Below are 12,809 nucleotides of genomic sequence, written 5' to 3'. Positions count from 1 at the left end.
TGCCTGCTATCAGGGCACTTTGGACTCCTTGTGTTCAGGGACCAGCAGGCAAGACAAGGAGTCTATAACTTGGCAGGGAAATTGACCCTGATTAGCAGGAAAAGTGTGAGATGTCTTCTCAAAACTGTGTAATGACACTGCCTTTCAGTTAGAGTAAAAGCTTACTAGATCCTACATAATCTGCCCCCTGTTACTTTCTGGGCTCCTTTGTTTTTCCCCCTTCCCTTGTTCATTCTACTGCAGTCACACTGGTCTCGCTGTTTAGTGAACACGGAAGTCACTGTCAGGTCTGAGGTCTTTCATCTAGCTTCATTAGATGGAAGGGGCAAGAAGACCAGCAGAAGGAACTTAAGTGGGAGTCAGAGCATGAGAGAAAGTCTAGATAAATTGCCCTAATTGTTGTAGAGTTGATTGCTGAGCTGTATTTTGATTCCTAGCATGGCCTTCTCACCTATGGATTTCTCATCATTTTTTCCCACTTACTCATTGATTAGTGACCAATAAGAAATTATTTAATGAATTGAGAGAGAAGGTTGATACTTCCTGGAGAATCAACAAAGTTTCCATCTTTGATAATGATGGCTAATAATAGCAAACATTTTTTTGAGGTATTGTGAAATGCTAAGACTTTTACAACTCTATCTTACTTAATCTTCATAAAATCTGTAAGAAGGTGCTATTATTCTCCCTGTTTCACACATGAAGAAATAGTGTCTTAGAAAGGTGAATGCTTCTTGTAAGTGGCCGGCTTTAAACACAGCCCTTTCTGAGTCTAAAATCTGTATTATTTTCTCAACAATTTGTTTCTCTTTAAGGGAAAGACATCATGATTACTGCCATTCATTTTTCCATTAACTCAACAAATATTCACTAAGTGTTTATTAAGTGCCAGTTCTTGGCCTAATTTTGCAGATACAATGGTATACAAATAGGCAGGATCCTTGCCTTCATGAAGCTTATCGCCTAATAGTGTAGCAGGACCATCAATCAAAGGAATTCAGGGCTCGGTAGGGCAGCAGGCTTGTGCTGAGATTGAACACTTGCAAAGAGACTGACAAAGATTATCTCTGACATAGAATCTATATTTCTGCACAGTTAATATGTAAAACCTTGGTTAAAGCATTGACCTTTTAGCCTCATCAGTTGTAAAATGGGTATAGTAATAGTAGATTTCTTGCCAAGGGGTTGTGAAGTTAAATGAGAAAATGTGTGAAAGCTCTTGGCAAACTGTAAAATAGCAAGTATGGAAGGACTTAAAATTTTTTTCACCTTTCTTTTTCATTTGTGATAAAGTTGACGTATTAGATTAGTTTCAGGTGTACAGCAGAATGATTCCCTATTTGTATGTATTGCAAAATGATCACCACGGACTTTCCTTTATATTAAAAAAATTCAAACATAGACTAGAAAGAATAGGACAATAACCACTCAAAAATCCATAAAGCAGCTTTAACAATGACCAACTCATGGCCAATTGTGTTTCATCTCTAGCCATCCCCCCCATTCACCATATTTTGAGAAGCAACTCCTTGGCAACAGCATGTCTTTTTATCTATCTATCTATCTATCTATGTATCATCTATTTCAATACATATATCTCAAAGGAAGGGATTCTTTTAAAAACATACCCACAAATACCATTATCATTCTTAAAAAACTAAAAACAAAATTGACAGTAATTCTTAATTTTATCAAATATCATAACTTGATTTAGTGGCCATATTTCTCTGATTATCCTAAAAAATTTGAGATCAGTAGGTTTGAATCAGTTTTTAGATAAGATTCATATATACTACAATTGTGTGAGATGTCATATTTAATCTATAGGTCCCCCCTATTTCTGGTTTTTGTTTTGCCTTTTTTTTTCCCCCTGAAGAGATTGGGTCTTATAAAACAGTGGTTCTCAAACTTTAGTGTGCATCAGTATGCTTTAGAATCATCTGGAGAACTTGTTAAATGCACGGATTGATGTGTCCTGTCCCCAGACATTCTGAGTATTGAATTTCTAACAAGTTCCCGGGTGATGCTGATGCTGCTGGTCTGGGACGACACTTTGAGAGCCACAGTAGGGATTTCTCTAACTGTATCCCTTGGTGAGGTGTCCTTCAACACGTTCATCTTCCATTTTCCTGTTAAGGGAAACTTATTGAATTGCCTGCATTACAGCATAATGGTTTAAAACTCAGGGTTTGAAGGTATGTGTTAGAGACGCAGTGTGGCTGGGTTCAAACCTCGTCTTTTGACATTTATTTGCCTTGTGACCTTGGGCAGATCACTTAAGTGTTCTGTGCACTCAACATTCAGGGTCCTCGTGAGGATTAAACGAGATTTCAAAAAATAAAGTGCTCACCTAGTGTATTGCCTGGCACATAACAAATGCTCAATAAACTCGATGATAATTTTTTCAACCTAAAAATAATAATGGGGCGCACAGGCTGCGGAAGGCCAAGACTTTTTGGGTTTTCTTGTTTTCACGTCAGGAGAGCCAAAGAGGAAGGCTCTAAAGGAGAGGTACCTGGAGAGAAGTGGAAAGAGGGCAACTCTTAGGCACACTGAAGTCAGCCTAGGGCTTGGCGCCTTTAAGGAGGGCGGGGCCACGTGACCCAAAGGGTCACATGGCTAGTGGGAAAACATGGCTGCGCCCGCGCTAGGGCCGGCTCGAGGACGAGGCACCTGGCTCGGTCTCGTTCTCTCTTTGCCTCTGCTTTTGCTGCTGGGCCGGGCGGCGGGAGGCGAAGAGGCCGGGGCCGAGGCGGGCGCGGCGTCCCTCGCGGGCTCGTGCGGTTGTGGCACTCCCCAGCGGCCCGGGGCCCATGGCAGCTCGGCGGCCGCGCAGCGATACTCGCGGGAGGCGAACGCCCCGGGCTCGGTAGCCGGAGAGCGGCCGTTCCCGCCCACCAAGGTGCTCTTTTGGTTCCCTAACGACGGGTGGGGGTCGCCGGGTTCCTCGACAGGGTTGGGATGGGTAAGGCCAGGGGTTGGAGGAAGGCAAGTAAAGATTATAATCACATTGCCAAATCGCGCACTTGCAGCTGCAGTTTGATGAGAAGTTCTCCCGCCCTCCGAAACGGGTGGGTCTTGGGGCTCTGCATAATGCTGAGCATTAGGGAGTTTGGTTTGAGGACAGTTGTCTTTCCTTTTCTTACCTCTTAGCTCCTGCTTCCTCGTTCTTGCACCCTGTCTTCTTGATGAGGTTCTCAGAATTTTAAGGCAGATAGATGTGGGGTTAAGTCCTGCGTTCCTCTTATTAATTGTGAAGGAATCAGGACGCTGGGTGTCAGTGTCTCTAACCTTGTTGTTTACTTATCAGTAGTCTCTGACAGTAGACTCTGCTTCTTGAGGACAAGGACTTGTCTTATTTATTCTGCTATTCCTAGCACTTTAGTACATGGGAAAGACTAAGTAAACAGTAGTTGTTTTATTACTATCGTTTATCTATACCTTGCACAGTGCCTGAATGTTTTATGGGCTAGGATATGTAAATAATAACATTAATAATAACTATTATTTAGTTCTTAGTTAAAACAAAAAACAAAAAAAAAATTAATAACTGTTCCTTAGTTCTTACCATTCCAGGTATTTTGCATATTGGTATGGTTGTGAAAACAACTTAGATCTGCTGACTCCCAAAGAAGTTCTTCTTCTTGAATATCAGTACACCCTTTCCAGCTTTTTCCGTCCCAGTTTTTTTTTTTTCCTGTGGGTTAATTCTGACCAATTTTCAGGACTTAGGTGAGAGGTAACATCCTCCTGCAGGCCTTACCTGACCTCTTTCCTTCCTTCCCCTTCAGTATTTCCATATGCTGCCGCAGTTGTACGTGTTTGCTCTGACGTAACCATTACTGAAGATATTTGTCTGTTGGTGTCTCTCCCCAGCTAGGTTGTGAGAGGGAGGGGAGTCAGGACCGTATTTTTGTGACTTGGGTATAGAGTGTTAGGAGGTTGGTAGCTGGACTTCTCATTGTTTCTCCATCCTGTATAATTACTGGCCTTTAAAATTTTTCCTGTTGTTCCTCAGAGGATTCCCTGCATTATTAGTGTTTATCTTTTGTGTGGTGGGGAGCCTTGGTTACAGTTGTGTAGTGTGTGTTGGCCATACTTGATTTTAATTCCTCTATAACTTGAATGGTAATTGATAATCAATTTCTCCCTCCTCCTCCAGGGAAAGCCCTCTGTTTATCTGCTTTGTAACTAACGGACGCTGTCTTATTTGCATGTACATTGGTCTGTGTCAAACTTTTGCCGAGAACCTTCTGACCAGTACTGAACATTTCTCATTTTAAATGCTCCAGTGTCCTACTGATTCCAGAATGGGATGTACGTATCATTATAAGATATACATTTTTCATCCCTTTAGAGTGGTTTCACGTCCGGACTGAGTATTGTATGGGTCATCTTTGGCCATATTTTACATTCATTTTATAAAGGGAAAAATATATAATTAATTTATTTATATTTTGTATATGTGTATTTATTTTATGTTTATCTTCCCTTGCACTCAGTTTCCATAATGTTTGGCAGCATCCCAAGTTATTAGTAAACTAGCAGTTGTTGAGAACACAGCTCACAAGCCTTCAAGGACTCTTAAACTTAATGCTTGATCCTGAAGTAGACTTCTCATCAAGACCTTTAGGACTTCATAGGAGGCTGTTCTTTGTCTCTCTGTTTTCCCTGGTTTCAGATGTTTTAGTTCATGTGCAGATGACTTTGGTCTAATTCTGACACTTAGCCATTTATTCTGAATTCAGGAAGTTCAATATTATGTGAGATACATGGTCGTAGTGATAACCCTTTTTTTTCTTAATTTTCTTTCTTTTTTTAAATAAAAGGATTATTATTATTATTTATTTATTTTGCGGTATGCGGGCCTCTCACTGTTGTGGCCTCTCCCGTTGCGGAGCACAGGCTCCGGACGGGCAAGCTCAGCGGCCATGGCTCACGGGCCTAGCCGCTCCACGGCATGTGGGATACTCCTGGACCGCGGCACGAACCCATGTCCCCTGCATTGGCAGGCAGACTCTCAACCACTGCGCCAGCAGGGAAGCCCAAAAGGATTATTTTTTTGAGTGGTTTTAGGTTCACAACAAAATTGAGAGGAAGGTAAAGAGATTTCCCATATACCTCCTGCCCCAACACAGGCATAGCCTTGCCCATTATCAACATCCTCCACCACAGTGGTACATTTGTTACAATTGATAAACCTACACCGACATATCATAATCACCCAAAGTCTATACAGTTGACCCTTGAAAAACATGTGGGTTAGGGGCACTGGCCCCCTGCGCGGTCAAAAATCCTAGTATAACTTTACAGTTGGCCCTCCATACCTGTGGTTCTGCATTCCAGAATTCAAAGTGCAGGTCATGTAGTAGTGAAGTATGTATCTATTGAAAAAATCTACGTATAAGTTGACCCCCGTAGTTCAAATCCGTGTTGTTCAGGAGTCAACTGTAATTTACATTAGGGTTCACTGTTGGTGTTGAACATTTTATAGGTTTGGACGAATGTACAGCGACATATGTCCATCACTGTAGTATCATACAGAATGTTTTTATTGCCCCAAGAATCTTCTGTGCCCTGCCTCTTCATCCCTCTCCCTCCTCCCCAGTGGCAACCACTGATCTTTTTACTGTCTCCATAAGTTTTGCCTTTTCCAGAATGTCTTATAGTTGGAATCATACAGTATGTAGGCTCTTCAGATTGGCTTCCTTCACTTAGTAATATTCATTTAAGTTTCCTCTGTGTCTTTTCATAGCTTGATAGTTCATTTATGTTTCGTGCTGAATAATGATGTGTTGTCTGGATGTACCACAGTTTATCCATTCACCTACTGAAAGGCATCTTGCTTGTTTCTGAGTTTTGGCAATTATGAATAAAGCTGCTATAAAAATCTGGGTGCAGGTTTTTGTGTGGACATAAAATTTTCAACACCTTTGGGTAAATACCAAGGAATGTGATTGTTGGATCATATAGCAAGAGTATGCTTAGTTTTGTAAGAAACCACCAAACTCTTCCAAAGCGGCTCTACCGTTGTGCATTCCTACTAGCAGTGCATGAGAATTCCTGTTGCTCCACACCCTTGTCAGCATTTGGTGTTGTCAGTGTTTCAGATTTTGGCCATTCTAAGGTATGTAATGGTATCTTGTTTTAATTTTGCATTTTTTGGTTGACATGCTGAGCATCTTTGCCACCTGTATATCTTCTTTGGAAGGTCCTTGGCCCATTTTTAATTGTATTGTTTGTTTTCTTATTGTTGAGTTTTAAGAATTGTTTATTTTGGAAAACAGTCCTTTATCAGATGTGTCATCAGCAACTATTTTCTCCCAGTCTGTTGCTTGTCTTCTCAATCTCTTGACATTGTCTTTTGAAGAGTGGTCTCTGTCTAGATTCTTTTTTTTTTTTTTTGCACGTGGATGTCCAGTTGTATGAATATTTGTTGAAGAGACTGCCTTAGCTCCATTGTATTGTCTTTGCTCCTTTGTCAAAGATCATTTGATTATATTTATGGAGGTCTATTTCTGGTCTCTCTCTGCTGTTCCATTAATCTGTTTGGGTGTTCTTTAACCAATACATGTCTTGGCTACTGTAGTTTTATAGTAAGTTGCATAATGTCTTTCCTCCAACTTTGTTTTTCTCATCAATATTGTGTTGGTTCTTCTGGGTCTTTTGCCTCTCCATATAAACTTGAGTATCATATTGCTGATATCGATCAAATAACTTGCTGGGATTTGGATTGAGGTTGTACTGAATCTATTTTTGTTTTCTGTTTATTTAGTTTAATTCAATAAATACTTATTTGGTACACATATTGTATAAGACTCTGTCCTGTGTTCTGGGCTTATAGAAAAGAAAGACCTATGCCCTACCCTCAAGGCATTGACTTGTTGCTAGACCTCTCTCTCTTTCTCTCTGTCTCGCTCTCTCTGTCTCTGTCTCTGTCTCTCTCTCTCTGTCACACACACACACACACACACACACACACACACACAATCACAGTTATATGCAAGCATCATTTTTCTATAGTGACAGTCCTATAGGAGGAGTATGTACAAAGTACTTGGAGAGGAAGAAAGAATTCTTGTTTCCTGGACAAGTCAGGAAGTGCTCAAAGAAAACACCACATTAGGCTAGGCCTTGGAGGAGACATTTTCAGGAGTTGGGGGTGGAAGGGCAGATTGAAGGACATTGCAAGAAGGAGAATAGCATGGGTACAAACGAAGCATTGTACAAGTGCATGGTGTGTTCTGGGATATGTAAGTAGTTTAAGGTTTCTGGGGATGACATTTTCACCCTTTTAAATTTACAAAGAAGTAAATAGCACTGGGCTTTACCCTCAAGGAATTTAGGTTTCACTAGAAAGTTATGGCAGTAAGAATTGTCTGGGAAACAATATAGATATTTTCAAATTTTACTTAACTTCCCTCTGATTAAAAAATATACAATGCACATTGAGAAAACTATTCTAACAATGTTCTGTACAGCTTATTATTTTATAAAAAGGTATCAAAATGTTTTAATCTCCATGTATCTTTTAAAAGAGTTGTTTGAAAAGGCATTGAAGATCATGAGACAATAAAATTGTACGTGGTATCTCCGTATATGTGGGTAAAGTCAGTCAATTTCCGGTCTGAGGATGGTTTGATCGGGTAATGCTTACCCAGGTGTCAAGACATGATTGAATACCATCTCTTCTATGACCCCTTTCCTCCAGGAAGAAGTGGTGTTTCTATCCTCTAAATTCTCATAGCATTTTGTCAGTCTGATGGAAACTTGTATATTTTCTGTGAAGTAGTGTTATTTGTGTAATTGTCTGATATCTCTTTCTACACGGGAAGCAATTTTTTAGACCTGTTTTAATGTCTGTATCCTCCCAGCGCTTTACACATTTAGGCATTGTGTAACAATTTCTGGAATGATCTTTTACCTTTTTTTGTTGGATACAATATTGAGAAACTGCCAGGGGAATTAAGGGTATGAGTTACTTTTTAAAGAAACCTTTGGAAAGCAGTCTTTTTGCTGTATCTTATCCTCCCCAGGATCCTGTGAGATATTATCCCCCACTTTACAGATGTGACAACTGAGGCTGAATAGAATCATGAAATCCCAGGGCTTGAAGGAACTTTAATGCCATTTCATCTATGATTTGTGTCAGTAGAGTGACAGGATGATATAGGCAGGTAAGCCCTGCGTAGGTAGATAAGGCAGCAGTTTGTGGGCAGATCCAGGGAGCTTGCTTCTCTTGTTATTCACCCAGCTTTCTCCGGAGCCTTTAGCTTTTTACTTAGGTTTGAGGAGAGGAAAGAAGGAAAAGGAGAAGTGCTACACAAAAGAGTTGCATATAAACTTATTTCATTTTTGTGTGTAGAACAAAAGTCCCACAGAAGCAAGTGAAAGAAAAGATTCTTAAAACTAGCTTAGTAGGCTGATAAAGAAGTGTGGGTAGGGACATTTATGGGCTCTCATGGCTGGGAAGTTCAAGTGCAGATATGGTCCCAGACACAGCTGGATGCAGGGCCTCAGGCAGCATCTCCAGATCTCTCTTTTTGGCTCTCTCTTGGCAGCTCCTCTTTCTTCCCTGTTGGCTTCATTTTTAGGTAGTATTCCTTCTAATGATCAAAGAGCTGGAAGAGAAAGAGAGTTTTCTTTCCCTCATAGCTCCAGCAAAAGTTCTGAGATTAACTTTGATTGGGTCATGGGCCTATCCCTGATTACATCTCTGTGGTCAAAAGAATGTGGTAATTGGCTAGGCCTGAGTCATGGGGCAGGGGCGGGGTATGTGTGTGTGGTGGGGGAGTGGGGGGCATGGAGCAGTGTCATCCAGCTCCACCTGAGATATGTACTTAGTTGAAGTGGTTTTCAAAGAGATGTCACTTGCTCTTACAAGAACAGGAGGGAATGGGTGCCAGGTGGGCAAAAATCATAGATGTCCACTGCACCTGGCCAGAGTGTGTAGCTCAGATATGGTCCTAGTGATAAGAGAGTTGCTTTGACTTCACCTGTCCTTTTGGCTTGCTTGGCAGTGGCAGAAACTGATGTGCCAGAAGGGGTTTTAACTTACGTCCTAGGAGGAATGGACTGTTTGAATCTGGACCTTCATGAAGACTTGATCAAAATGGTTCTTTGTATTTGGTTTAGGAGTGTGAGACCTGATGCTCTGGATTTCACTAGAACGACATTCTACATTTGTAGGACAGAGACTTCATTAGTGCAAATTGGGAATTATGATCCAGTCAGAGCCATGCAGGCTATTTTTATCTATAGCCTCCAGAATGGAAACTTGGCTTATTCATTGCTGGCTATCTCTGATGGTTAATGAAAGAAAAAAAATTAGGCCAGAAGTCCACAGTGGAAGTTATGGTTGTATTAGCATTGTTGGTGCTCACCTTGAGGGAGAGTGGGATGAAAAACTGAGATAATTGTAAAACTTCATTGGGAACAATGGGCACAGTTTCCTATAGGCCTTGTGTTTGCACCTTGGGATGAACAACCGTTCTCAGAAAAGGACCTACTTGTCTGCTGCTGGAAAGCTTTTTTTTTTTTTTTTCCTTAAAGTCCTTTAGGAAACATGAAACCTTTTATTAGATCATTTAAATAATCATTTTAAGCTTTCGTCTGCAGGCTTCTATTTTTCTGCTTCTTTGCAGAGCTGCTTGAAATTCTGACTTCTCATCTCGACTGAGGAATCTTGTGTCCCAGATGCTTGGAGAATAATGAGAATAATGTGTGAACCTAGTTCAGTCTTTGAGCAGAGTCTCTTAAACAGGTTTCACTGTGATGCAGGCGTGCTATCCATGTCTGGGATGGTGTTATAAAAGAAAGAATTTTTATAATTAGGAATAATTCAAATGATACATTTTTTCATTGTATCCGTGATGTCACTCTTTCAGTCAATGAAGTTTCTTCATCCATCCATCCCCCCCACTCCCTTCCTTCCTTCCTTCCTTCCTTCTTTCCTTCCTTCCGTGAATTATGCACCGAACTAGGAGCTGGGGACATAGAAGTGAAAACTTTATTTCTGGTCCCCAAGGAGCCTGGGATCTAGGGCAGGTAAAAACAAGCCATTAAAGTATGTACAGTGTGTGTCAGTTGTTTAGAGAGGTGTTTATCAGAGGATCCCAAATGAGGGGGATATGCCCAGCCAGCAGAGGGAAATGCAGGCAGGGAAGGCCTTCTTCTGTAGGAGGTGATCCTTGAGCATTGATGTTATTCACAAGAGATGAAGTGCAGGTGGAGTACAGGATGAGAGAGATGGGGAGAGGTTAGGCTCTGATGCTGAGATATTTTACCCTCAAAGGTGCTGGGGATCCCTGAAGAATTTAAGTAGGAAAGTGGTATAATCAGATTGACACTTTATTGTTTGTTATTTTGAATAGAGTACATGGTTTTAAAATTAAAAAAAAAAATTCTGTAGAAAGGTGTATAGTGAAAAATTTTCCACTTATGTAATAACCTTCCCCTCAGACAACCACTGCATGAGTTTCTTGAATATCTTCCCAGAGCCGTGTTCTGCAAATTAAGCGAATACAAAGAAATATGTGAATCTGTGTTCTCCCGCCCACCTCCTTTTCATGCAAATGATAACACACCATGCTTTCTAGGGTGCACCTTGCTTTGTTCACTTTCCTCTTCATCGTGGTGAAATCTCTCTATATCAATATATTAAAAGTGTCTTTTTTTTCCTGTTGTCTTCCTTCTTTTCCTTTTCTTATGGCTGCCTCATTTTCCATTTTCTGGGTGGCCCACAATTTAATCATTCCAATATTGAAAAATATTTAGGTTGTTTCCAGTCTTTTTCTGTTCCAAGCAGAGCTTCAACAAATTGTGTGGGATACAGAAGACAGATATTTTGGAAAGTTCAGTAGGGGCTTAAATACTTGTATGAATGATGGAAAGGAAGGTTGATGGCTTAGAGAGGAGCCGGGAGAAATGTGAAGGGATGAGACTGGAGGCAAGGAGACAATTGTGAGTCTACAGCATCAATCGAGGAAAAGAAAAGGGGAGCGGACAGAGGGATATGTATTTAGGATACCCAGTAAAACTGGATGACCACTGTAGTGTTGGATTTCCCAAGTGATGCTGAGGATGGACCTGTGTTTCTTCACTGAAAGTTTTCGGTGTGATCCTCAGATCTTATGTTTAGTGCTAGGAAAACATGTGAACAAAGCAGCCTCAGTTGCTGCCCTCTTGGTGTTTAGAGGTTATGTGAAACAGTAGATAGGAACAATTAGAGTTTTAGTAAGGTATTAAATAAGGACAAGACATGGTCCTTTAGCAAATCTTTTAGATTTTCCATTTCAATGATCTAAGTCTTTTCCATTATCATTGGGAACCTAGATTCACTCAGTGGGTTTTTAAATACATTATATATGGCGACTTCCCTGGTGGTCCAGTGGTTAAGACTGCGCTTCCACTGCAGGGGGCGCGGGTTTCCCTGGTCGGGGAACTAAGATCCCACATGCCATGTGGCCAAAAAAAAAAAAAAAAAGTAAAAAAAAAAAAATATTGTATTTGGCATTTTTATATTTGCTTTTAAAAATAATTCAAAAGAAATATGGACATAATAAAGGACAAAAATGCACAAATGTATAAAGAAGTGGAATATTCTCCCTGCCTCTGCAGCCATTAGCAGCTTGATGACCGTTGCTCCAGACCTGTTTCCATGGCGTGTGCAGATGCGTATTATGTAGCGTTTTTCCTAAAGAAATTACTACCCTAAAGAATGTTCACTTCTTTTTGTGACTAATCATTCATTGGAGTATGCCATGATTTTACTCATTCATTGGAGTATGCCATGATTTTACTCATTTCACAGTGGCTTTTGTGGCAGAGGTTGGCTCGCTGTTGGGTGCTTACTGTGTTCTGGCACTCTACACTTGACCCAGGTTCACTCTGGCGGTGACGGCCTGACTTCCCGTGTTTCCCCTTTTGCTGCAGATGGTCCCCATCCCTGCCGGAGTATTTACAATGGGCACAGATGATCCTCAGATAAAGCAGGATGGGGAAGCACCTGCGAGGAGAGTTGCTATTGATGCCTTTTACATGGATGCCTATGAAGTCAGTAATGCTGAATTTGAGAAGTTTGTGAACTCAACTGGCTATTTGACAGAGGTAATGGGGTTGGAATGGGGAGGAAGAACTTTATCAGTTGACCGCTTTTTCCTGTGTGCCCAGTGCTGTGATAGGCACTTTATGTATATTTCATGTAATTTTTGTTCTCATAGCAACCCAGTGAGGCAGGTTATTTTTCAGGTGGCAAACTGGGGATTAGCAAAGTGATTTGCCCTGAGTCCCACAGCCGGTTGGTGGCGGAGTTGGGATTCAAGCCTGGCCAGTGTGACCCCAGGACCTGTCTTAACCATTATGCTCTAGTGTGTCAGTGCTTTAATCTGCCAGAGAGCATCACTGTCCTCTCAGGCTTTTTGAGATGATAGCATGTAAAGTAAGGCCACTTTTCCCTCTCAAAAAATTATAGTTTGGATGTTCCAGAAGCATTGCATAATTCATAAGTAATAGATGCAGAAGTGCAGCTTTTCATTTTTGTGGTTTTATTCCAGTGCCTGACGACTCATAAGCTTTCCTTTGGCAGTTCCAGGCTTTATCCTGTGGTCACTGAATCACAGAGCAAGGTTCTGAAAGTGGATATTTGTCCTAAACAGGAATAGGAAGAGAGAGGCTTTCTAGTTTATGAAAGTTTCTGTGAGTGTCTAAAATATCCTTGTTATGTAGGTTTCCCAATTTTTTCTTACCAAAGGACTCTACCCTACCCTTGCCTTCAGTTTGTGAAGTCCCTGTCCTTGTTTTTGTTTTTT

General features: G+C 40.9%; 1 protein-coding gene across 3 annotated transcripts in view; it reads left to right on the top strand.

The window, feature by feature from the left end:
- The first annotated feature begins 2,619 nt into the window (after window positions 1-2,619).
- Window positions 2,620-12,809, top strand: part of SUMF1 (sulfatase modifying factor 1) — a 110,567-nt gene continuing 100,377 nt past the window's right edge. For 2 of the 3 annotated variants that reach the window (XM_060110035.1, XM_060110034.1), the window contains exons 1-2: window positions 2,620-2,902; window positions 11,935-12,108. In XM_060110035.1, coding sequence (XP_059966018.1) covers window positions 2,633-2,902; window positions 11,935-12,108 — 444 coding nt within the window. In that variant the 5' untranslated portion in view covers window positions 2,620-2,632. The remainder of the gene's footprint in view (window positions 2,903-11,934; window positions 12,109-12,809) is intronic. The other variant, XM_060110036.1, reaches the window with a different exon arrangement.

Source organism: Mesoplodon densirostris, chromosome 10, assembly GCF_025265405.1.
Source record: "Mesoplodon densirostris isolate mMesDen1 chromosome 10, mMesDen1 primary haplotype, whole genome shotgun sequence".
In the NCBI taxonomy this organism is placed as follows: domain Eukaryota; kingdom Metazoa; phylum Chordata; class Mammalia; order Artiodactyla; family Ziphiidae; genus Mesoplodon; species Mesoplodon densirostris.
Note: the sequence above shows the minus strand (reverse complement) of the source record. Positions and strands in the feature narration are given on the sequence as shown.